Genomic DNA, 25,821 nt, shown 5'->3' with positions numbered 1-25,821 from the left:
CTCACCAGATGCCCAGGAAAGCCACACAACAAGGATATGAAGGCTAGCCCCTTCTCCTGCCACTGCTACTCTACAACTGGGATTCAGAGGTGGAGGAAGCCTATAGCCATCAGGATCAGCAGTCACTGATGGACTTGTCTTCCATCAATTTGCCTAAGCCCTACTTAAAGCCATACAAGCTGGTGGCCATCATCACACCCCGTGGTGGAGAATTCTATAGATTAATGATGTGCTGTGTGGAAAAGATTAATGATGTGCTGTGTTCCTTTTCATGGTCCTAAATTTCCTGTCCTTCAGTTTCATGGTTCTAGTGTTGTAAGTGAGGGAGAAGAACTTCTAACTATCCACGTTCTCCACACCATGCATAATTTTATACACCTCTCTCATGTCTCCCTGTACTTACCTCTTTTCCAAACTAAAAGGCCCTAGATTCTGTAGTCTTGCCTCCTAAAGAAGGTGCTCCAGGCCCCTGATCATCTGGATTGCCCTCTTCGGCACCTTCTCAAGTTCTACAATGTCCCTTTGAGAAACAGTGACCAGAACTGTACAGAGAAATCCAAATGTGGCCGCGCCATAGATGAGATACTGGTCTTTAAGGGCAAGAGAGCATTGCCCCCACTTCTTGTTAGCCCCCAGCCCCCCCTCCAGTTCTCCTAAACATACCATCTAGTCTTCTTCCTTGTTCACATCTTGCTTCCTTTGGCCAGACTCAGATGCAACACAAAACTGTAGTTAAACAGGGCAGAGGTTGCTACTCCAGTACATCCAAATGTGTGAACCCGTGGTTTCCAGCCCAAAGTGACCTCCAGTCTGCCACGCCAAACTCCACTTTGAACCTTTGGTTACTTTGCACCGCTGAGACCTGAGGTTTGACCAGCAAAGCATTGCATCCAATCACGGATACCGCCATAACCGCAGTTGCATGCTGATGCATCCCTCCATTCCTGCCGGGGACTTGGAGTGCAAATGCATCCACGTTCAGTGAACCCTTTGTGTGTGGCGTTCTTAATTGCTGCTGAGAGGAGTCGTCGTCACCAGAGGTGCTCTTAGGACCGGGCCACGGGGATCTGGTCCAGTCCTGCGCCTGCAGAGATCTAGTCCGGTCTGGGGGGGCCTCTGACTGCTCCAGGGTCCTCCATGATTGCGGCATGCTGCCCCAGAAACTGTCCGGGGGGGGGGCATGTGCACACCTGCCTTGTCGGCGGCGGCTGGTGGCAGCAGTGTGTGTGTTGCGTTGCGGGAGGCCTCAGTGGCACGCTGCTCGGCCGGCTGACGAGTGAGGGGATAGGCGGCGGCGGCCATCTAGACTGTGCTCTGTGTAGGCCGCTGCTGGCTCAGGCTGAGTTTTTTGACTTCAGCTTCTTTTCTTTCCAGCCTCCGTTCTCCCTGAGCTTTGCACATACGTATGTCCCTTGGCTTTTGGCATCTCTTAAGGATCCCCTTCAGAGATGCCAAATGTACAGTCACCTGTGTTGCTGGTCTGCAGAGCAGAGCCTGGTTCCCCCCCCCACCCCCCGTCCTTCTTTTTCTTGGTGTTAATTTGGGCCAGGGATTCCAGCCAGAGGAGCTTGCAAAGGAGAGACAAAACTAATGGGGGTAAATATGAGCAGAATTGTGCCGGGGGAGAAGGAAAATATGAAAGAAAGTGGAAGGAAAGCCCCTTTCCTCTGTGTTGCCTCTGATCTCTCTCTCTCTGATTTTCCCTTCTGGTAAAGAACTTTTATTCATTTGTGCTAAGGTATAAGGGTCTTTTATGTTTCTGTTCCAATTAATGTTCACTGCCTCCTGAAGGTTTCCAACGACTAGAAGGAAGCAGGCACCCCCTTTTTTGGTACCGTTCGTGCTTATCGAGTTTTATTCAAAAATGTTTTTCCTGTCCCCTCTGTTTTTGATATGCTCTCTCTAAACTATCATTTGACACATCTATAGCAAAGGTTTTTCCAACCAATTTCCTCACGAGTCTTTAAATAGCTAAACTAGTGTCAGAAAATATTGCTTGCTTCTGTGTCCTTACAAATGATATTTCTTTTTTAAAAGAGAGACACGACGAACTGCTCTTGAGTCTTCTTTGTTTAATTTTTTGGTTGTTGTTTGATCTCCCAAGTGCAGCCTCTCTCTTTTTGTTTTAAAAACAAAATTGCATACCCTCCTTCCAAACCTATATAGGCCTTTGAAATCATGGACAGGATTCTCTACTGCCCCATACTTATCCACTGTCACCCTTTCTAAGTTTCGTTAGGCCTTTTCTAGAGCTTGCTTTAATGCCTTGCCATCTGTTTGACTTTATGGCAGATTCCATCAGTGGCCGATAGAAACGCGACTATGTCCCTTCCAATGCCAATGAGATTGAGACGGTTGCTCACATTTTACTTTATTGTAAATTCTATAAAGAAGTTAGGAAGCATTTAATTGTGCCTTTGCTGTCTCGGTGCTCTGGTTGTCTTGGTCGTTCTTGTATTTCTAATGATTTGTTAGTGAATTTCTTACTTGAAGATAAAGACTCTATTATCTCATATTCAGTGGCAAAGTTTTGTTACATTGCTAGTAGAATTCGGAGCTCTTTGTTCCGTGGTGGGATCTGTGGGATTGTTTGAATGTATCTCGTGATGTGCTGTTGTTTTATTTGTTTGTTTTGCTGGTCAATTGACCGAATAAAGATGACTGACTGACAAAAAAACTGCATACCAATTACTTTCCAGCTGTTTTGTACTATTTTTCTTTACAAACCTGTAGTTACTCATGTAATCCCAAGTTTCTGCATGCAGCACTATAGTGTTAGTGAAGTGTTGCTTTATTCATTTTTACATGTATATCTCACTCTTCCTCTGAGGAGTCCAGTGTGGTGTGCAGCATATGGCTATGTTCATCCTCACAACAATCCTGTGAGGTAGGTTGGCCTGAGAGATCAGTGAGTGGCCTAGAATCACCCAGTGAGTTTTATGGCTGGATGTGGATTTGAACCCATGAAACTGAAGGTCAGGAAATTTAGGACCGACAAGAGGAAGTTTCCTCCACAGTGCATAATTAATCTATGGAATTCTTTTCAATGGGATGTGGTGATGGCCACTAGTTTGGATGGCTTTGAAAGGGGCTTAGACAAATTCTTGGAGGACAGGTCTATCAATGGCTACTAGTCTGGTGGCTGTGGGCCACCTCCAGCCTCAGAGGCACAATGCCTCTTAATATCAGTTGCAGGGGAGTAACAGCAGGAGAGAAGGCATGCTCCATCTCTGCAACAAGGAAAGTGGCCCCCCTGAGCATGTACAGACTTCATTTCTCCCTGCACCTCCCCATCCCATTGGCCACCAGCCGCCACTTCCATAGACTGGAACAAGGTGTAACAATAATTGCAGTTTTATTTTCAGTCCCCTTCTTAATACCCTAATGGTGAAAAATTGGCGTATAAATATTTAGTAGAAGTAATTGCAACCGTGGGGGTGGATTCTGGCCAAGCAGTGTCCCTTCAGGTGGGAGTGAGGGATGAGAAACACATTTGGAAGAAGACCACCTTTTCATCCCCAAAATTTTGGAGGGCATGTTTTTCAGGAAGCATCAGGGTAGGTGACATGATGCCACTCTGGATGGTGAAGGTACAGTCACTTGTATATGGAATCCTTTTTGGAAGACACACTGATCTAGGAAGGAGGCTGTTGTATTTTGTACACCGAAAAGGAGGACTCCTTGGCTACTGTGGAGTTTACAGCAGCAAAGAAGGGAGTTCTTGAGGTGGTGGGAAGGGATGGTGCCCCTCTAGCAATGCTAGATTTGGGATGGTGCCCCTCTAGCAATGCTGGGCAAGGCGGAGGCCTCTCAGGGGAAGGGGATCATAGCCGGGAAGGGAGAGATCCCCGGAAGAACCGCAGGTGCCCCAAAGAGGGTTTGTTTATTTATTTAATTACATTTCTATCCCGCTCTTCCTCCAAGCAGCCCAGAAACATACATGGTTATATTTCTGCTCACAACAACTCTGTGAGGTAGGTTAGGCTGAGAGAGAAGGTTGGCCCAGAGTCACCCAGTGAGTGTCATGGCTGAATGGGGATTTGAACCTGGATCTCCCTGGTCTTTGTCCAAGACTAACCGCTACACCACACTGGCTCTAGACCCAGAGGAGCAGCTGCCATTGGGAGGGCACTTAGCTGATGATGTGTCACCTTTGTGACATCACACATCCCTATGGTGTCCTGTGGAAGCCGTCATCACTGGCTTCCTTGTATGAATGTGAGAGTGGAAGAGAGTGGATGTCTGAGCGAGAGGCTGAGAGAGCGAAAGTCCTTTAGAGTGAGATTAAGCGAGATTGTGAGAGTGACCAAGAGAGAGCGAGAGAGAATATTAGAGAGATCAGAGGTGGATATTTGTTTGGGATAGGGAGGGGCAGGGGTGTAACTATGATCAGGCAAGGGGAGGCAGCTGTCTAGGGGCCCTGGCCTCTGGGGGGCCCTCCAGAGACATGTCACGTGCCTCACATTTATTTGAGATACTTTGCCTCCTGAGATTCCTAATGCCCCTCCCTTCTGTCCTTTAAGAAACTTCTGAAAATTTATCTATTCTGCCAGGCTTTTAGGGGTGTGTGTATGTGTGTTTTCCCCCACCCCACCCCGCTGTTGTTGTTTTAATTATGTAAACCGCCTCCAGTCTAAGGGAGTCAGGCAGTCAATAAATTTGGTTCTGCTGTGCTGTAATTTACACCTTTTAACTAGTTGGGATAGTTAGCAGAGTCTACATTGGGCCAGGAGAAGGAGAGGAAGGCGGTGACGGATGACGGGTGGTGGTGGGGGCCTATTTTAAAAACCTTTAAAAACCATAGAGGCAGCCCAAGCCAACCTTTTTAAACCCCCTGGGGAGGGCTGAGATTAGTTTTAGTTTCTGTTAGGTTTTAGTGTTTACTTTTCCAGTTGAGTAAGATTTAGTTAGATTGGATTTAGTTAGGTCAGTGTTGGCTTTCAAAGAGATTTAGTTTTAGTTTAGGTTGGGGCTGAGATTAGTTTTAGTTTCTGTTAGATTTTAGTGTTTGCTTCTCTGGTTGAGTAAGATTTAGTTAGATTGGATTTAGTTAGGTCAGTGTTGGCTTTCAAACTATTCATTGGAGAGGGAGGGGTTGGGGTTAGTCTTTCCTGGTTTAGTTTGGGGAACTTTGGTTTTTGCTGTTCTCTTTTGAGTTAGATTTAGTTAGGTTGAGTGTTAGTCATAGGTGTTAGTCTTTGGTTTGAAATCATTCATCAGAGAAGAACCACGATCCTGCTGATCATGCAAGTCTTGGTTTAATTATTCCATTCCATACCATTTCTAACCACCTAAAAATACCCTTATCTCAAGGCAATGTACACAAATTTTAAAAATGGTTTAGAAAAACATTCTGATAATGGAACTGCTCCTGGGTAATGGGCGAAACACCCCTAAATGCGTTCGGGCTTGTGTGTGTGTGGGGGGATTAGTGAGCTAGAGTGGAGCAGTCCCAAGCCATAATAAAGCTGTGCAAAGTTCTGGACCTGGGACTTCTCTTCTGACAGAGACTCAGAGTAGGTTGAGGTTCACAAACACAACCGGTGTATTGAAGGGTTTAGGGCTACAGTGGAAAAAGTTTGGATTAAGGCAATATTATTACTAAAAAAAGTCACAGAGATGAACCAGGTAACTTACAAAGAGGCCATTTGAGCTTGGTGTCCGTATTCAGTGAACTCCAGGCTGGCTAGAGAAAGAAGGCTTCAGAAACAGGTTTTCGGATTCAGGAAAGAATAGGGATAGGGAGAAGCCCAGAGGGGCGCAGTGGTAATTATACCACCTCACTCCTTATGGCTCCCATCAAACCGAAGGACCACTTTCCTCTGGACCGGACCAAGAGTCGGGATGGCTCCTTGGCCATCTGGGGCAGGGTCCTCCAAATACTAGGCCCAGGCAGGACTCCTCTTGATGCGTCAGGGCAAGCAGCCTCCGTTCTCCAGCATCTACCCCTTTCTTGAGTCTTTTCTAAACTCAAGAACCCTGGAGGAGTTAAGCCTTTCCTTGGAGGGAAGGGTCTCCACCCCCCACCTCTGAGGGGTTCGAGAATTAATTTCTGCCCCTTCCACATCCCTGAGATGTCCTTTTGGAGATGGGCTGGCCAGAGCTGTGCACAGGATCCCAAAAGGGGCTGAGCCCAAGCAGGCAGCCAGCTGCCCACCAGATTCCTGACTAAGGAGTCAGGCATCTCACTGGAGATCTGATGGACTGAAGAGTGCTAGCCATGTTGAGCCTCCTTGCATTTCCCCTCCTGGCTGCTCTACAGGGGTTCCCCGCCCCCTGGGCTCCCTCTCTACCCCAAACATTTCTGCCCAGGGGCCTCATTCTCTCCGTCTCCCTGCTCTCTTCTAGGCTGGGAAGGATCTGAGCCTTTTTGGCCAGGAGGTCAAGTCAGGTGCCCCCCCCCCCCGATGCCCCAGGGGAGCCCACAGCCTCCCAGCCAGAGGTGGGAGAGAAGATGAGGGTGGTGGCCCAACTGGCCACCTTCTCCATTTCGCACCACCTTCTCCATTCAACAGCCCCATACCTGCCTGTTTCAGGACTGGAGGGCCAGGATGAACTTTCTGATGGCCCTCATCCAGGCCTGTCAGGAAGCTGTCCAGAGAGCGAAGTGGCACCTTCTCCAAGGGATTGGCAGCCCAGGCCATGCTGCTAAGTGATCTGGGGCAGAGACATATGGGGTGGAGGCATGGATGAGAGTGAGCGACATAGAGGCAGCCCTTGCAACAGGGTGAAACCCAACCCGGAGAAGGTGGTGGGGCAGAACTAAGGAAGCCTCCCAGCACTCTGGGGTGATTCCCTCCTGCTCTTTCTTCCTCCCAGGAGGAGATGGACCATATTTGGGAGGACCCCATGCCACACCAACTGTACTTCCTCTGCACAGCCATCAGCTTCTTGAGGTATGGGTGGGGGGTAGGTCTGGAAGGGGGGGATTGGTGTGGACAGTGGCAGGAACCCCTGGAGAATTCCAGGGAGGCCAAGAAGACTCCAAGTGGGGGGAAGAGGTGGGAGGGACCATCCTCTTGGCCCCCCATACCCTCATGCATTGGAGAAAGGACTGGGGATGTCCAGAGAGGAGCTCTCCCCACCCTTCAGCAATGCCCACCCAGGGTTTTAGAGAAGTTGGCCTCCCACCTCGGGAGAGACGGCTTGAGTGACACAAGATCCATCTTTCTACTCCTGCCTTGTGTGCTGGGAAAGCCTCGGGGGTGGGGGTAGGTGATACCTTTCTCCTCCTGTGCCTGTTTCTTGATGGTATTCTCTCCCCGCCCCCGGCAGGCTTTCTAATCTTTCTCCTTTTCTTATGGCAGTCGGATGAAGCCCTGCTTGGGAGGGAAGACTGAAAGGAAAGTGATCACAGAGTCCCTCTTCTGGATCGGCCACACGGTCGGAGAAGGGCTGGAGGAAGACCAGGTTTGTGCAAACTTTGTGGACTCATCTTGAACAGTGGTCACAGATTATGGGAATTTTGGCCTCTAAGTGGCGAAAGTGGTCTTGGAAGCTGCAAGAGTCACAGATGCAGGTGCAGCATGTGCCTGGCAAAGAAAACACCCTCAAGGGTGCACTTGGTTTTCAGAGAGTGGGTATCCCAGCCTTGAACTATGGCCTGGATGTTGCACACGTACCCTTTGTTAGGATAAATGTTCTACTGGAGAAGAAGGGCGGGGGGAATATGCGGAAGAATGAGACCTAGACCTCCTGGTTTTTGTAATATTTACATATTAAATAAATATTTGAATTATATTGTATTCTATTCCTAAAGTTTCCTTCTTGAAGTCCTGATGGAGGAGTCAGCAGTGAGTATTGGCCAGTCAAGAGTCAGAAGTTGACAATCAAGAGTGAGCCGTCAGGAAGAAGAAGTCTGGAGGCAAATCTGTCTGCAGAGAAGTTGATAGGAAAGCCCCTCCAAAGACAAGAGTTGAAATCCTATAGGGGACTCAGGCTGTCTAGAACCCACTTCTCCTAACCAATAAGCTCTTTCATATATTCTTGTGTGTGTGGAAATTGCCCACTGAGACGACTCACTGGTGAATGAAAGGTACTCTGTGTAGTATATATGACTCTTTAACTTTGGGTTGGTTGGGTTGGGTGTGGCTTAGCTTTCTGTTTTCTAAGTGCAAACTGCCCAGAGTTTGTTGCAGTCTTGTCTGAATAAAGAAGGCTTCTAAACCTACTGTGTCTCCTGCTCCTTCAGGCCCAAGTTCAGGCCCACCAAGTGACTGGTTGTGAGTATGTCTAACAACTTAAGTAGGGGGAAGATACTACACGGCGTCAGAAGTGGGCCTGCACCTTTAGCAAGCTTGATGTATTCTGTGCTGGAGGCCTAGACTTGGAGAAACATGATAATAATGGAAGTTTTTACACCCCCTACTGAGTTGTATTTGTCTGGCAACATGGGGGGAAATTGGAAAAGATGGCAACAAAGGTTGCTTCTGTATCTGACTGTGACTAATTCAGAGGATAGACTTGAAGTTACTGTGGTAATGGAAGCCCTCCCCTCCCCTTCCACTGGACACAGCTTTCATTCTAGCACTCTTTGAGTTGGCAACAGTGATAAATACTTAGTACTTACATGGAGTTCTATTGTTCAAAGCAGAACTACAGCAGGCATTATTAACAGATTAAGCTTCAGAACACCCATGGGATGATTAGCAAATACCAAGATAAACCATCATTAGTTAGTTAGTTGTTTATTTACGACCTTAGATCAAACATCAATAGACACAGAATATACACAGTAAAGAGAGAAAACAAAAATGGGAAAAAAATCTAAAATGTTATCAAATACATAAAATCAGGAACCTTTGACAGTAACCGATTGCTGTGCTCTAGCTTCTCTTAGTTTGGTCAATGTGTAACAGAATTTAGCAACCGCCAGGGATATTGTTGGGTCCCTATCTTCTAATAAACATATAAGAATCGTCTCCACTGAGTGGCTTTTGAGATCTTTCAGGTACTGAGATAAAAATAAATCTCTTTCATCAGTATAAAGTGGACAATGTAACAGTGAATGCATCAATGTTTCGGGAGCAGATCCGCAGGGGCATAGTCTCTCCTCATAGGGTTTTCTCTCCAATTTCCCTGATGACATCGCTGAGGTCAGGGCATTCGAGCGAGCTCTTGTAAACACCCAGCGAAGCTTTGGTGAATAGATTGTGTAGAAATAAGAGGCTATGACCCAATCTTTCTTGGTGCTTAGGAATTGTAGAGGCCTATTTATAGAGGCTGATAAACCATCATTTTGGCTGCTTGTCTCATATACGAGGTCAAGCTGACAAGATCTTGCCCATTGAGACACTCTTCTTAAATACAGCAGTTTGTTTAAAAGAGGTCTAATTGACTGTGTCTCCAGTAAAATAAAATTTAAGAAAACGCGATGAGAACTGCAGATTCTCTCTAAATCTGTGGATAAGAGCAGTAACTGGCAATGCCACACTGGTTCCCATGATTCCTTGCAATTTGAATGTATCCTTCATCTCCAAAAGTTACACCCCAACTGTTGAAATCACAAAGAATGAGACATTAGAAGAATTATTAATATTTTAATGACAAGCAATAATTCTTTCCTCATGTGTCTAAATTGTTCAATAACTTACTAAGAACTTCTGTTATCTCTCCAACAGTCATAAAATGCCAAGGGCCAGAAGAGACTCTGTATGTATATGCACACCTATGCATCCTTAATATTTTGTATTGTATCCTTGGATGGATTTTGATTCTTTTAAACTATACTGGGAGTCAATCTTTGCGGAAAAGTGGGATATAAATTTAAATAATACATAAATAGTCACACAAATATGTAGCATGTGTGAAAATGAAAAATGCAGGAAAATAATATAATGGCATTCATTGCCTAAACGTGTAGTACATGCGGGGTCATTTTTGTACTTCCTGAAGATCATAATTAGTTTCAGAGATGGATAATGAAAATCCACAGAAAGACTCTCCAGCAAAGAGCGACTAACACTTTAGCGGCTATTCATGGTGGAAGAAGAAACTGATGCCACAACAGCTAAACCCAAAGCATTGTCTGAGGTCCCGTGATGTTGAAACTATGATTTATAGGAGAGTGCAGTGCCAGGGAACTCTTGAGCTATGCCATGGAAGAAGACTGACTGATTGATAGATTAAGTGCCGTCAAAGAAGGGCAGGATATAAACCAATGACATTCTGACAAGTGACTTGCGCTATAGGTTGAAAAACCATGGGATGTGGTGATGGCCACTAGCTTGGATGGCTTTAAAAGGGGCTTAGACAAATTCATGGAGGACAGGTCCATCAATGGCTACTATAGTCTCGTGGCTATAGGCCACTTTTTGCCTCAGAGGCAAGATACTGCTAAATACCAGTTGGAGGGGAGCAACGGCAGGAGAGGGGACTTCTTGGAGGCATCTGGTGGGCTACTGTGTGAAAAAGGATGCTAATTATTATTATTATTATATCCCGCTTTTCCTCCAAGGAGCCCAGAGCGGTGTACTACATACTTGCGTTTCTCCTCACAACAACCCTGTGAAGTAGGTTAGGCTGAGAGAGAAGTGACTGGCCCAGAGTCACCCAGTAAGTCTCATGGCTGAATGGGGATTTGAACTCTGGTCTCCTCGGACCTAGTCCAGCACTCTAACCACTACACGACACTGGCTCTCTAATCTAGATGAGCCTTAAGCCTGATCCAGCAGGGCTGTTCTTAACATGAGTGTTTTGGTATCAAAGATGCCTGTTTCAAGTCCTATGAATTATTCCAGGTTGCAAGCCCATTTACAATAAAGTTGCTTAAGTTGTCTAAGGTGTTCCAAAACGGATGGGCACTGCACAGATGTATATGTTGATTTGGGAGATGTATTCACAGAAGATCTTACCTATTCTTCACAAGCCAGTAGTCTTTGCCACCCTGTGTTCCATATCCAATTACAAGTACGGCATGATTCACATCCTGAGAACACTTTGGATCATCATATACTCCTAGATGAAAAGGATTTAGCATCATTGTCATGGATGCCTGAGTGCATAGCACTCTTTTGAAAGTTAAGCTAATTTTGGAAGTTGCCCTCACAGAACAGAGTCGTGATAATTTAAACCAACAAAACAAACACTCCTTAGCTAATAGCTTTAAGTCTCATAAGCAAACAGGCAGACTCATCACGGAGAGACAGAAGAAAAAAGTTATGACATGATCATGTGGAAGGCAGTGATCACAATTCAGCAGCTAATTTAGCACTGATGTGATAGCAAGCGAGTTTTAAGAAGTTTTAAATGTCATGGGAGGTTTTTGTGTCCCAACTTGGAGCTGAAGAGAAAAGAAGAAAGAGTGGACGAGGAAAAAGGAGAAAGAAGAAAGAGGGGAAAGTATAGATCTAGACAATTAAATAATAAATATTGAAGGATCTACACTGGCTGTTGATAAGTTTCCGGGAAAAATACAAGATGCTGTTTATAACCTATAAAGCCCTAAATGGCTTGGGCCCTGGGTTTTTCAAGAGAATGTCTTCTTCGTCATGAACCCCACCGCCCATTGAGATAATCAGGAGGGGTCCGTCTGCAGTTGCCACTGGCTCATTTGGTAGCTACTCGGGGACAGGCCTTCTCCGCTGCTGCCCTGAGGCTTTGGAATTCACTCCCTAGTGAAATAAGAGCCTCCCCATCTCTGAGAACTTTAAAAAAGTCTTTAAAAACGCACCTATTCACCCAGGCTTTTAATTAAATATTGTTTTAACAGTTTTAGCATCGTTTTAAAATGTTTTAAATCTTTATATTTATTTATTTATTTATTTATTTAAAACAGTAGTTAAAACAAAATAAATGACATAGTAAACGTTAAATCTAAATGTTTTAACGTTTACTATGTCATTTATTTTGTTTTAACTACTGTTTTAAATAAATAAATGAATGAATGAATAATATGTAAAATACAAAATTAAAAGTAGATCCCATCTCACTGGTTGGGGTTAAAAGCGAGTTTTAGATCTAGTAAGGTTGATGGCCTCTCATGTAGCTAAAAGCAAATAATTATAATGGACCAAATCTGATATCCCTGCTAAATGGGTAGAGAGGCACCTTTTTAACATGGTGATTCTCTTTATTTAGCAGGGGGAGAGTAACTGGCCCTATCCATCCCCAACACAACATCCCTCCAGTGACTGTTGCTGGTGACTGTCTTATGTTTCTAATTAGATTGTGAGCCCTTTGGGGACAGGCAGCCATCTTATTCATTCATTTATTTACTAGCCAACCCCGCACAGAGCATCTGTGCGCTCTTTGGGGCCGGCTACCTCTTCCCCCCACCTTCTGCCCCAGTCTCCGGCAGGCGACCAATTCTCCTGGGTGCACCTCAGCCAATCTGGCATCTCTGCCGCCCAGCCAATCAGCTGGGCACCAGGACGCACATTCCAATGCACCCAGGAGAATTAAATATATAGATTATTTCTCTATGTCAACCACTTTGGGAACTTTTGTTGAAAAGCGGTATATAAATATTTGTTGCTGATGATATCATCAGTTCTTTAAGAAAAAGTAAATATGCCACTTGAACTTAAAGAACAGCTTGCAGACTCTAACATGGTGCAGAAGGCTCTAGGGCAGAGCTACTCAGCTTCAGCCCTCCTGCAGATGTTGGCCTACAGACTCCCGTAGCTCCTGGCCACTGCGGCGGGGGATGCTGGGAGTTGTCCAAAATCAGCTGGAGGGCCAAAGTTGAGTAGCTCTGCATTAGGTCTTAGGGTAACTGAATGCCTAAACTGCTGTCTTGAAGAAAACGGCTGGCTTTACTGGTCTTTGCTCTTTTCTAGGCATAAACATTATTAGGGAAAAAGCACCATAGAACACATACCTTGTTTAAACAGAAAGAACGTTGGTTGAGTTGCATCTATAGCAACTGCTACAGGGCCAGCATTGGCAACAGCATCCTTCAGCGAAGCTTCATCACCAGATGGAATCTCAACATATCTAGAGCACGTTGCTGCTCGTCCTGCAGGATTATAGCGGCACGGTCCTTGCTGGAAGAACAAAAGCAGCTATTTAAGGATCTATTTCAATAGATTAAATCCAGGCTATTTAAGAATGCTCGACTTTTAAAAGACAGCTATGCTTTCCATCTTCCTTCTACATGATTATTCAGTAACATTTTTTTAAGGCCATTGCGTGGCCTTCCTCTTGTCATGGGCCAAGCAGCGTTGCATGATAGTGCAATCCTGCAACCCTTATGTGGGAGGGAGTTGAACTGAACACAATGATTTATTTCGGAGTCAACGTGCTTAGGATTGTGCTATGTTATTGTGTGCTCCCTACTTCCCTGAGCAGTGAGAAATTTCAGGGTAGGGCTACTCTGTTTTTGGTTTCTTTTGTAGGAACACTGACATACAGTTTCTAAAAATACTTTATTCACAAATATACAAATAGCGTATAAATGAAGACAAACAGCATGCACTCCTACCAGACAGCAGATCTGCTACCTCACATCAGTTCCGCAGGAAGAGATAACCTCAGTCTCAAGGAGCCTTCAGCTCATTTTTCTCTCTTTGTGCGTCTGTCTCCATATATTCTAAGAGTGCCTAAATAATGTTTCTTTGTTCACACACATACACACACACACCACACTTGCCCCTTCTCAACTGCTGGGGTCAAGGACATCTCTGTGTGGGTTATCCTCCCCACATGCTCCTAGGCAGGACTATGCTAATTAGCTAAAGAAAGCAGCCTACTAGAATCTGGGGAGGATAGCCCCATCCCATTTCTTTCAGTCCTACGTAGCTCCAGGCAGCTTCTCCTTAAAACTGAGTATTCATCTCCAATCCTTAAACGTCTCTCTCTGATTTCTTCACTATCTAATATTTCTTAGACCTGGGATCATTTTTTACCCAGGAGTGACTCTCTCTGCCTTTAGAGGCCCACGTGGCTGTGTTTGGGAGAGAGATCAGCCCCGCTGCATTGGCAACCTTTAAGGCAGGGAGAGTCACTCCAACCACGCTGTCAATACAGTGCGGGCCGATTTCGGCCCCAAATGGGGCCATGTGGTCCCTTTTCGGACCAAAATAACACCCCCACGTCTGATGTCAGACGTGGGGGGTCATGTCTGGGGTGGCACTTGTGGCCCCTGATTGGTGGCGGCCTGGGTTCTTTGAACCCATTTGCCCAATGGTGGCTCCACCCCTGCTTTGGGCCACGAAACCCGCAACAGAGCAGCCCAGCACGCCTCAAAGCGGGGTGAAGAGAATGAACAGGGAGAGTCATCAGAGGCTTCTTCCTTCCTCCTCTCCAGGCTGCAGTGGGCTGCCACGACACCCCTGACGCAGCCTTCCCCCTCTGGAGCTGAACTGAGGGCTTCGGCGACAGAGCGGGCCTCCACTTCTGAAATGGCCGATGGTCAGGCAGACAGGGTGTGCAGAAACAAAAATGGCTCCAGCAACATGAAAGCACCTCGCCAAGCAACAGGCCACAATGACTGCAGCAGGGGGCAACCAGGAAGGGATCCAGGACCAGGGCCATGTACGGCAACTGATGAGACTTTTCCTTGTTGAAATAAGTCCCCCCTGTGGGTCCCTCAGGGCCAGGTTCTACCCTTCTCAGGGCAATTCCTCATAAAGAGGGACTGCCTGCTCCCAAGGGTTGCTGCCCGCTTGACGAGGACATCTGAGGGGGCCCTGCTCCGGGTGCCGACAATGAGAGAGGCCCGGCTGTCATGCACTTGGGACAGGGCCTTCTCTGTTGCTGCTCCTAGACTCTGGAATGCTCTCCCAGTGGCCATTCGTTCCTCGGACTCCATCACGGCTTTTAGAAAGCTTGTAAAGACTTGGCTTTTTACCCAGGCTTTTACATAATCGTTTTTACTGCTGTTCTATTGTTTTTATGCCTGTTTTTATATGTTTTTATATTTTTTAGCTTGATGTTTTTATTGCCTTTTTATTGTATGTTTTAACTTTTGTAAACCACCTTGGGGTTGTCTTTTAACGAAAGGCGGTATATAAATGTAAAAATACATAATAAATAAATAAATGGCAGGCTTGGTTTTAAAATGCCACCGACACTGTTCAACAATTCAAGCCTCAAAAGAAAATTAAAGAGTAAACAATGTAGGCGAAACTCTTCCTCCTCTGAGGAATCTTCATCATCTGAATCAAGTAGCCCCTCTCCAAAAAAACAAAAAGGAAAAGGAAACATACGAAGGGGTCCCAAACATCTAGTACCAGATCAAATAAATATAAGAGGTCAAAACACACATAGAGACCCACGTTCATCTTAATTATCTGGGCCAGATTTGGGGGATCCCCCTAAGAAGAACCCCAAGCCTACCATACCCGATAGATGCCTTGTCCCAGCAGCATTGACTTGGAGGCAGACCCAGCTATAGCACCAGATGAGGGAGATGGAGGTAATCAAGATCCAGACCCTATCCCTGATAAAGAGGAGGTAGCATGGTCAGTGGGGGAGGAACCAGACCCTGGAACAGCCTCTCAACACCTTTTTGTACCAAAGGACTACAATCCTGTCATGACCAGAACTATAGCTACACTCGGTTTGCAGGACAAAGCAACTCCAGAAGCCACACAAGCCTCCAAGGAGGACCTGGTTTTCCCCCAAACCCAACTCTAAAGACATGTTATTACCTATGCCTGAACCATTCACTGATGCAGAAAAGCAAGAATGACTTCTGCTGGCTACAAATAGAAAAGCAATGGCAGTAGCCAATAGGTACAACTCATTCCAACAGGAACCTTCAGACCTACTTAAAATACCCCCTACGGATGCATCCTATGGATGTTTCTTTTTAGAATGTGAGCCCTTTGGGGACAGGGTTTCATCTTATTTGTTTATTTGTCTATGTAAACCGCCCTGAGCCATTTTTGGAAGGGCGGTATAGAAATCGAATTAATAATAATAATAATAATCAGTAGTCCAGCTTATCTCAGGCTCAGTGTTCCCTCTAAGGCATGTGCGTGTGCACACGCTCACAAGTTTTTGGATGTCTGCTCAGTTAATTTTAGATCCCACTCAGGTTGAATCAGGAAGGCCCCACTCTGAATGCAGGTGTGCACACACACTGCCTTGATACTGCTGCCCAGAACAAAACTCATTCCGCACACAGATGGAAAAAAAATTAGAGAGAACATTGGTCAGACTCACTGCTCCCCCCAGGACAGTGAAGTCCCCCTAAAAGACCTCACCAATAAACATGTGGAGTTTGCCTTTAAGAGAGTTCATGATAGCTCCTCTCTGGCAACATGCTCAGCAGCAGCAGCCTCTATGGTTGCCAGGACATCCTTGTTATGGATGGGCAAAATTCTTAATGAGCCATCCTCCAATCCAACTCGACTTAGACTTTTGAATTTAGTTAAAATTCAAAAGGCACTGGCCTTTGTGGTGGGTGACATCGATAGACTTGAAGGAGACATACCTCCATGTACCCATTCATGCCATCAGCCATCATCTTCTACAAGGGGAACAACGCTTCTTTCTCCACCTACGATACACCACTTTCCATCTTGGAATCTCCATACAGTTCCGAAGAGCACTCCATGTTCACCCATTTGAACCCATACGCTTTATTCCTATAGGATTCTCTCTTTTGAGCTAGCCTTCCTAGAAATTTGCTAGAAATCAGCTAGAAATTTGAGTGCTATCTATACACAGATCTTACTGCATATTCTCACAGGAAATAGCTCATCTCATACCCAGCCCCTTTTTCTGACCAAAGGTGTCATCTTCCTTCTGTCAATCACAGGACATTATCCTGCCATCATTTTGTCCTCGGCCAAAGCATCCGTCCAAAAAAGCTTGGCACAAATTAGATGTGTGCAGATGTCTCAAAAGATACATCAAGAGGTCTGCATCCTTTTGTTCCACAGATGCACTGTTCGTCTCTTTCCTACCTGGATCCATGGGCAGAGCAGTCACTTCATCTACCATCGCCAGATGGATCAGGGCATGCATTGTGTTAGCCTACAACATCTGCACATGCCTACTTGCATACTTACCCACTCCACAAGAGCGGCAGCAACCTTGGCTGCTTTCTCCACAAATGCACGAGTGTATGAAATCTGTAAGGTGGCTTCATGGAAGAACCCATCAACCTTTACCAAGCACTGCAAGACGGACGCCTATGCATCAGCCCAGGCAGCATTTGGTAGACGGGTGCTGAAGCAGGTGCTTCCCCAGGTAGTAGCCAAGGGTGCTCCCTCCTAGGGTGGTGTACAAGGCTGTGGTATGTCCCACACAGAGATGTCCTTGACCCCAGCAGCTGAGAATCGGAGCATTGGTTCACTTAACGTGAAGGCTTCTTCTGGCTGCTGGAGTCAAGGACATCTCGGCTGACCTAACTGGCGCACTGTAGATGCATCTTACACAGCGTCAACAACCGGCTACACTGAAGAGCAGGAACAGAGGGGCAGATCCACAACCACCTCAACTTCTGTAAGTTACAACCACCTGAAGGGACCTTTTCCCGGCTACCTTATCTTTTTCTTCCTTTGTATATAGTTATCAACCTATATGTTTTTTCATGTATATGTTATCTTTACTGCAGATGTTTCCTTTCTCTCTTGGCCTGAAAGAGAGAAAGAGCTATCCTCCCCAGACTCTAGTAGGCTGCTTTCTTTAGCTAATTAGCATAGTCCTGCCTAGGAGCATGTGGGGAGGATAACCCACGTAGAGATGTCCTTGATTCCAGCAGCCAGAAGAAGCCTTCATGGTAAGTGAACCAAGGCTCCCTTCTCTTTAGCTGTAGGGGATTGCATTGTACTGGATATGGTTGCCATGCTGATAGTGACAATTCTAATCCATTGCTAGTGATGGTGAAGGCAGTAGCAGAGAGTAGTGTACTCCAGAATAACCTGATAAATGCTTTTTCTGCATACTGTTTTACATTTATGTCCAAGATATATTAAATGATACCAACCTGGGTTTCGTAAGGGTAGGAAGCATCTGAATCGATACCTTTATTATCTATGACATACTGGAAAGCCCTGGTCATGTAGCCTCCATGGCATCCTTCGTTTCCATACATCGTGGAGCAGTCAACAAGGTTCTGTGGACTGAGAGAGATCAGTTTTCCTGTTTTGAGCTTTAACTGGCCTTCCAGGGCCCCGCAAGCACTAAAGGCCCAACAAGAACCACAGGACCCCTGAAAGAGAGAGAGAATCTGTTATAGTTGCAAAGGATATTCTTGAGAGGAGCATATTTAAAAAGAGACTCTCTTACCTGGTTCTTCACATTTGTGACAGCCCCTTTATCCCTCCAGTCCACTGTATCAGGGAGTCTGGCCCTTGGATTTGGCCTGTGATACGTGGAATTTTGGCTCCGGGATCCAGGAATTCTCAGCCCGGTCAGCAGAGCAGTCACCTCCTCACTGGTCTACATAAAGGAATATGAGTGTATGTATGTATGTATGTATGTACACCGCCCCAAAACTTCCATCTCTGGGTGGTTAACAATAACATAAAAACAAGTTAAAAACATACACAAAAACTTAAAACAATTTAAAGTCAAACACAGATTAGAACCTAAACAATTTTAAAAACTGAAAAAGCTTGGGTGGTGGGTTTTCAAATGCTTTTTTAAAATAGTCAGAGATGAGGAGGAGCATATCTCAGTAGGGAGCGCATTCCACAATCTTGGGGCAGCAACTGAGAAGGCCCGCTCCATGTGGCTACCAGGCGAGCTGGCAGCAACTGGAGACAGACCTCTCTAGATGACCTCAATGGGCGGTGGGGCTCATAATGAAGAAGATGTTCTCTTAAATACCTAGGGCCCAAGCCGCTTAGGGGTTTATAGGTTATAATCAGCACCTTGTATTTTATCCGGAAACCTGTTGACAGCCAGTGTAACTCTATCAGCAAAGGAGTAATGTGATCTCTCCGAGATGACCCAGAGACCAACCTGGCCGCCGCATTCTTTACCAACTGGAGTTTCTGGACTACGTACAAAGGCGGCCCCACATAGAGCACTTTGTAGAAGTCAACCCTGGAGGTTACCAGCATATGTACCACTGTTTTGAGGTCATTCATCTCAAGCAATGGACGCAGCTGGCGTATCAGCTGAAATTGATAGAAAGCCCCTCTGGCCTGAGATACCAGGGAGAGGTGTGAATCCAGAAGTAATCCCAGACTTCTTTTTGTGGAAGTGTGACCCCATCTAGAACAGGTAGATCAAAATCGTCTCTGGAGTTCTGATTCCACACAATAAGTACCTCCATCTTATCTGGATTCAGTCTCAGTTTATTCTCCCTCATCCAGCCCATTACTGCTTCCAGGCAGGCATTTAGGGAGGTTATGCCATCTCCTGGTGACGATGACATGGAGAAGTAGATCTGGGTGTCATCAGCATACTGATAACATCCCGCACCAAATCCCCTGATGATCTCTCCCTGATGATTTACTGAGGGATATTGAGAATAGTTCAGAATTATGGCAAATTTTAGATTCTGATTGGTATATTCGTTTTTGTTTTTTTTAAGGGTCAGTTGTTTTGCTCACTTCAGGATCTGTTCTATGGAATTACTTTTTAAAATTAAGACTATACTTCTTCTTCACTTCTGAAACTGGAGAGAAAGAACACCTCTTTCTGGAAAAAACGTGTTTTAAGATTTTTACTAAATATTCGGTGGCTTTGGTGGGTGGGGGGATCCTTAACCATATGAAGAATTCTACATTTCACAATCCAGCTGTACTGAAAATAATTCTGAAATACACCTCCTCCTCCCCCCCCGCCCCAGTTTTCACATTACATATTTTGTGTTTAGCGGAACTATGGAATTCAGAATTATCCACACCCATCAGACGCATAATCCATATACAAACCACCTTTTATTACTAACCATATCGCCAAGATGATTCATGCCAAGTTCATAGGAGTGCAGTCCTAGAGAATGTTCAAGGTTGTGCAGCGTTATAAATTGCAAGTTCTTTTCCCAAGTCATACGGCGAGCAACTTCCTCTTTCTAAAAATCAAAGCAGAAGCCTCAATTTACTATTACATAAACTGGAAATTTTTGTCTCTGGACAATAAAGAAATAGAAATCTCTAAAAACTCTGAAATGTTGGGCCAGTTTTGTCATACCTACAGGACCTGACCTACTTCTATTGCCGTCTGCTGATCATTCACCACATCACAGCTGTTTATTGATATCCATATAGGCAGAACACAAGTCCATAAGCTCTCTTAGTAGACACGTTTCCCCTCATGGCCACTCCAGAAAGTGGAAGATGTCATGTAACCTTTTGCCTGTCAAGATGATACATGACATGAGAGAGGAGAGCTGATCTTGTGGTAGCAAGCATGATTTGTCCCCTTAGCTAAGCAGGGTCTGCCCTGGTTGCATCTGAATGGGAGACTACATGTGTGAGCACTGGAAGAGATTCCCCTCAGGGGATGGAGCCGCTCTGGGAAGAGCAGAAGGCTCCAAGTTCCCTCCCTGGCATCTCCAAAATAGGGACAGAGATTCCTACCTGCAACTCTGGAGAAGCCACTGCCAGTCTGGGTAGACAATACTGAGCTAGATGGATCTATGGTCTGACTCAGTATATGGCAGCTTCCTATGTTCCTATGACTTTTATTTTATTTACTTTTTTATTTAATACATTTGATTGTATACCACCCAAAACGCAAGTCTCTGGGTGGCTTACTGACTTTCCTCAGACTGATAGTCCTTCACTTCCACTTTCCAGTTAGCCAAATTTATCTATACCAGATTCAATGGTTTCCACTTCTGGCCATTTTATCTGTAGCCCAGCTGTTTTTGCATTTGGGCTACCATGGCCATCTACCTCTTCCTCTCCCTCCTTCTCTTTTTCTTCTTCAAGGTTTAAACATTTATTTCCTTTGCTGATGAGGTCACTTAGAGCAAATCAATACACGATCCTTGTTTTTTTACAGATCAGTTCTGTATTTACTTTCCAATATTCAGTAAAGGCCCTATCACAGCTACTTAGCCTTGTCTAAAAACCTGTTCTTTTTCTTCTTAGCGATGTCTACAAAAATTTCCTTCTGCTCCTGAAATCATTTGTCTGAGACTCTCAGGATATTCTTTTCTCCTGAAATTCTGTATTTTCACCCTTCAGACCTTTGTGTCTATCATCACCTGACACCCTGAAACCCTTCCTGTGTTTCACACATTATGATCAACGCAGGTACAATCTGTGTCCAGTGAATGCGCATAAAGATTTGCACATACAGTTATTCAAATATCACATTCAATGGACATCCAGCAGGACACCTCATATTTGAGAGGTCCTGTACTCAGTTTTAAAGTGAACACTATAGTTATACACACAAAAACAAATACATGTGTGCAGACATCTGTTCACATGGAGCGCTTTTGTCTAATCCGGTCCTGCATAGCCTCTGCATGGACTTGATCCAGCTAAGTCTCATTTGACCTAGACAAGACTCAGTCCCGAGAAGGCTCTGGACAGCAACCCTTGATGGCTCCATCCTGACATTTCTTGGTTCCTCTCTGGCTACACTACTTGCTTGTTCCTAGAATGAAAAAGACAGAGTGGACAGAGTGAAGGCTATACACCCTAAACTCCAATGGCTATTGCCTGCCCTCATACCTCATTTTGGTATTCTTTGCTGTATTTCTCCTTCCAAAGCTCCCAGTGCTTATTCAGAGTGGGGTTCTTCTGCCACTGTGCAGATGCCACAGCAGTAACATATGCCGCCACCACGAGAAACCAAAGCCACCGTTCCATCCTGCTGAGACAAATGGAGAAAGCAATGGAGTATGTGATAGGGCAGGGATTCTCAACGTGTGGGTTCCCAGATGTAATTGGACTTCAACTCCCATAATCCCCAACCAAAGGCCACTGGGGCCGGGGATTATGGGAATTGAAGTCCAATAACATCTGGGGACCCACACATTGAGAATCCCTGTGATAGGGGACATCACGGACTGCAGAATCACTTCAATGACTGGAGCAGATTCACTGCCCCTCTCTGAGAGGTGGGGAGTTCATTTATTCAAAGGGTTTCTATCCCACTCTTTTTGATTAAACTAACTCTCGGGTGCTTATATCCTTATCCTCACAACAACCCTGTGAGGTAAGTTAGCCTGAGAGATACATGACTGGCCCAGAGTCACCTAGTGAGTTTCATGGTTAAATGGGATTCAAATGGTTAAATGGGGATTCAAACTCGTGTCTTCCCGGTCCGAATCCAACAATTTTAACCACTATGCTATGCTGGCTTTCTTAGACTTTCTTAGCACAGGAAGCCAGAGTTGTGAACATTAGTTTATTTACAAATTTGCAGGCAGTGCTAATCAAGGCAGAATCACGGCGGACCTCAGAAAGCGGCAAGCTGTGAGCACACTAGTCTGTTATGGTTCTTGTTTCTATGATTGTGCTGGCTGTATCCTTAAACTTTGTACATTAGCTCCCTTTGACTCTGTAAACAACTTCAGGTGGAGGTGAACAGAACCACCTGCTTCTGGACTAGAGAGATTTTTGCAGACCCCGTGTGCGTTTAGACTTCTACCAAAGTCTCCCTTCTCCTCCACCAGTTCCGGCGATAAACTTAACAGAATCCAGAGTGCTCTGGCATCTCCTAATGGTTAAATGGAGATTTAGGCCATGAGACTTTTCTTCATGGATGTAATATGCAACATTATGTTGCCTGGCATGTGAATTCTCCTGGAGGATAATTTCGTTGCTATTCCCATTATAGCAATGAGAAACTGAGTTTTTTTCTCACTTTGACCCACCATTTGAATCCTTGGCTGATGTGAATGTTCAGATTTTCATGTCTATGCAGACACTCTGGATTCCCTCCCCTCCCTCTGCTGTTGCCGGGTAATTCAGATTTGTGACAATAAGGAAATAGTAATATAATACTGCTTTTCCAATGGAAGACAGGTTGTAGAGGAAGGAAGTTTAGTTATTTTGAGACAGGGGTTAGTGAGAATGTGGAAGTGAATTTTAAATGTTCAAAAGCTTCATAGGAGCATCATACCAAATCAGATCCTTGGTCCATGATCTAGCTAAGTATTGTCTGCGGAGATGCTGCCAGGGATTGAACCTGGGACCTTCTGCATGCAAGCAGATGCTCTGCCATTGTGCTACGGTCCTTCACTATGTTAAGTCTTTAAGCAGCAAAAGGTTATGCTCATGGCAGGACTATGTGCAACAAAGCAGTAACCATAGACACAAACAGAATTCTTTTTTATAAAGAGGATGCAAAGGTCCTTTAGATAAAAAGAAAAGTTCTAGGTGGAACTTTCCACTTGTAGGTGAAAAGGCCCTTTTGGTCCGTAGCGTCTGTGAACAGTACTGCTGTGGGCAGATCACACTGGTAGATAAAAAGAAAGGTTTTAGGTGTGCACTTAGAAGATAATATTTTTAGGTGTACACTTGAAAGCTATTGGGTAAGAAGAGAGCTGGTCTTGTAGTAGTGAGCATGAATTGTCCCCTCTGCACCCATTTTCTAACAGCAAAGGAAAATAAATTTACTTCCTCATTGCTAATACTTTAAAAGAGAACAACACAGCTTTAAGAGAAAGGCTTTTGTCTAACAGATGATCTTGTACATACCTCAATGTCTGTCAGCAGGCAACGGCTGTGTCTTGTAAGCACGAGAAACACTCTTCAGGCTGGATTCTCCTTCTCTGTCGACTTCCTGACTGAACTCTTACGTATATACCGGTTCCTGCTATAGCTTCATGCCAGTGACAAAAGTTAGTTTCAATTCCTTAGACTCTGTCACATGAGCCTCCCCCCAAGAGGGATATGATTTTCACTTTCATTGCAACTGGAAGTTTTTCACACAGGGCTTTTGAAACCCTTTAACTTAAATCTTTTAAAATTTTATTTATTTATTTATTTAAAACATGTCTATACCGCCCAAAACACAAGTCTCTGGGACAGGGGCGTAACTATAATAGGGCAAGGGGAGACAGTTGTCTGGGGGCCCACTGCCTTGGGGGGCCCCAGAGGCAAGTCACATGACTGACTCCCCTAGCCTCACACCCGCCCGGGCTTCCTTCATAGGAACATAGGAAGCTGCCATATACTGAGTCAGACCATTGGTCTATCTAGCTCAGTATTGTCTTCACAGACTGGCAGTGGCTTCTCCAAGGTTGCAGGCAGGAATCTCTCTCAGCCCTCTCTTGGAGAAGCCAGGGAGGGAACTTGAAACCTTCTGCTCTTCCCAGAGCAGCTTCATCTCCTGAGGGGAATATCTTGCAGTGCTCACACTTCCAGTCTCCCATTCATATGCAACCAGGGCAGACCCTGCTTAGCTATAGGGACAAGTCATGCTTGCTACCACAAGACCAGCTCTCCTCTCTTCAGTTGTATTCATTCTCCAAAACTGATGTGTTAAGACCTGGAGCTACCAGAAGAGCACGTCTTTCTCTAGTACCATTAAATGACTTGCATCGTCCACGAGAGAGAGAGAGAGAGAGTGTGTGTGTGTGTGTGTATATATATATATATATATATATATATATATATATATATACGCTTTTCGTTACCACTATTCAGCCTCATTTAAGATTCCTTTACTTCATGAGCTGAGCTTCAGTGAGGGGGGGCCCATTTTAAAATCTTGTCTCTGGGCCCACTCCAACCTTGCGACGCCCCTGCTCTGGGAGGTTTACAACAAAACAATAAAAACAGATAAAAAGATCAGAACATTACAACAATTAAAATTTTAAATGTTAAAACTATTAAAAACACAATTATGAAAAGCCTGGGTGAACAAATGCGTCTTGGCTGCCTTTTAAAAAGTTGTAAGATATGAGGAGGCTCCTCCTCCTCCTTTGGGATTTACCCCAAAGTCACTGCAAATTATCAGGGAGCAGCTCACACACAATTCGGGTTTTTCACAGCATGTTTGAGTGTAGCCCGATTTATATCTGGGGTAAAAAAAAATCCAAACATTTGCATTGTGTTTTTTAGACAACTTCAAGTTCGCTGTAAAACCTCCCAGTAAAGTCTGCTGAATGCAAAAGTCTCTGGTCAATTTGAGCTTTTAGTATGGTTAATAGATTTGTCACGTCTTTGGCCTTGCTCTTAAACATTGTGAAGTAGTTCACGCAATCAAAAACTGTGTTCTACCCAGGTGTGGGAGCTGTGTGTGCTCCCAGTTTTCAGTTGTGGGGAAGCAAGGTAGGAGGAAAACCTGGGTAGAAGCAATTGTTTAGACGCAAGTTAGGAGGAAAACTTACCCAGGGCCCAATTCTGATCTAGCAGGGCCCTTTTTACGCTCTTATGGCCAGGCCAGGAGCCAACTGGGTTTGTGAGGGATGTGGAGTATTCCCTGTGGCAGATCCCTAACCCCTGTGGAGAGCTGTAATTCTCAGTGTTCCCAGAATGGGGTAGAAGCAGCCATGGAAGTTGAAACTAGTTTTAGTTTATTGGGCAAGGAGAAGCATGACTGGGTGACAAGAAAGACCAGGGAGTTATCCAGACAAGGCTTCATGCCGTGGATTATTGGAAGGGCGAATCTGCTTTGCAGCAGATTTGGAGCTGTTTAATTCACAACATTCAATGGACCGTTTGCATTTCCTCGGCATTTCCTCGGCTCCTCTCCGTATTCCCTACGGATCCTTCTCTGTGTGCATTCCCACAGCTTGCTCCAGGTTTTTTCTCCCACCAATCATATCCCAGGAGGAGACGTGAAATGCCTCCCTTCATGATTACTCTTTTTTTTTAGTTTGACAGCCAGCCGGAGTTCTGCAAAATTGACTAGTCAAAACCGTTGTAACGCTCCACCTGAACCTGCCAGATCTGACCCGAACCTTGACTGCCTTTGTCACCTCATGTTTCCCTCCACCTCACTCCAAACCATTTAAGAGGCAAGGGAAGTTTAAAGTAGAAATCATTGCTTTCTTTCTGTGAC

At 45.1% G+C, this 25,821-nt stretch overlaps 1 protein-coding gene across 2 annotated transcripts; it reads right to left on the bottom strand.

Annotated features, from left to right (window-relative positions):
- Positions 1 to 8,671: 8,671 nt before the first annotated feature.
- Positions 8,672 to 25,293, bottom strand: LOC128336952 (cathepsin S-like). 2 transcript variants are annotated; one of them, XM_053277301.1, is made up of 9 exons: positions 25,148 to 25,293; positions 23,511 to 23,634; positions 21,537 to 21,675; positions 19,799 to 19,921; positions 18,184 to 18,336; positions 17,882 to 18,106; positions 12,821 to 12,986; positions 10,854 to 10,956; positions 8,672 to 9,493 (listed from the first exon to the last, which is right to left on the bottom strand). In XM_053277301.1, the coding sequence occupies exons 3-9, from the start codon at positions 21,672 to 21,674 to the stop codon at positions 9,394 to 9,396; spliced, it is 1,008 nt and encodes a 335-aa protein (XP_053133276.1). In that variant the 5' UTR covers position 21,675; positions 23,511 to 23,634; positions 25,148 to 25,293; the 3' UTR covers positions 8,672 to 9,393. The 2 variants fall into 2 exon arrangements, with proteins under 2 accessions (XP_053133276.1, XP_053133277.1); XM_053277302.1 differs by lacking the exon at positions 25,148 to 25,293 and having other exon boundaries at positions 23,511 to 23,645.
- Positions 25,294 to 25,821: the final 528 nt, after the last annotated feature.

Source organism: Hemicordylus capensis, chromosome 14 (assembly GCF_027244095.1).
Source record: "Hemicordylus capensis ecotype Gifberg chromosome 14, rHemCap1.1.pri, whole genome shotgun sequence".
NCBI classification, from domain to species: Eukaryota; Metazoa; Chordata; class Lepidosauria; order Squamata; family Cordylidae; genus Hemicordylus; species Hemicordylus capensis.
The sequence above is the reverse complement of the archived record's forward strand: the minus strand, read 5'-3'. Positions and strand labels throughout refer to the sequence as shown.

Coding starts and splice junctions, on each gene's coding strand:
- LOC128336952 (XM_053277301.1), bottom strand. CDS start 21,674: ATGGAACGGTGGCTTTGGTTTCTCGTGGTGGCGGCATATGTTACTGCT. Junction 19,922..21,536: donor GCAAAGAATACCAAAATGAG/GTATGAGGGCAG, acceptor TTTGATTTTTAG/AAAGAGGAAGTTGCTCGCCG. Junction 18,107..18,183: donor TCACAAATGTGAAGAACCAG/GTAAGAGAGTCT, acceptor TCTCTCTTTCAG/GGGTCCTGTGGTTCTTGTTG.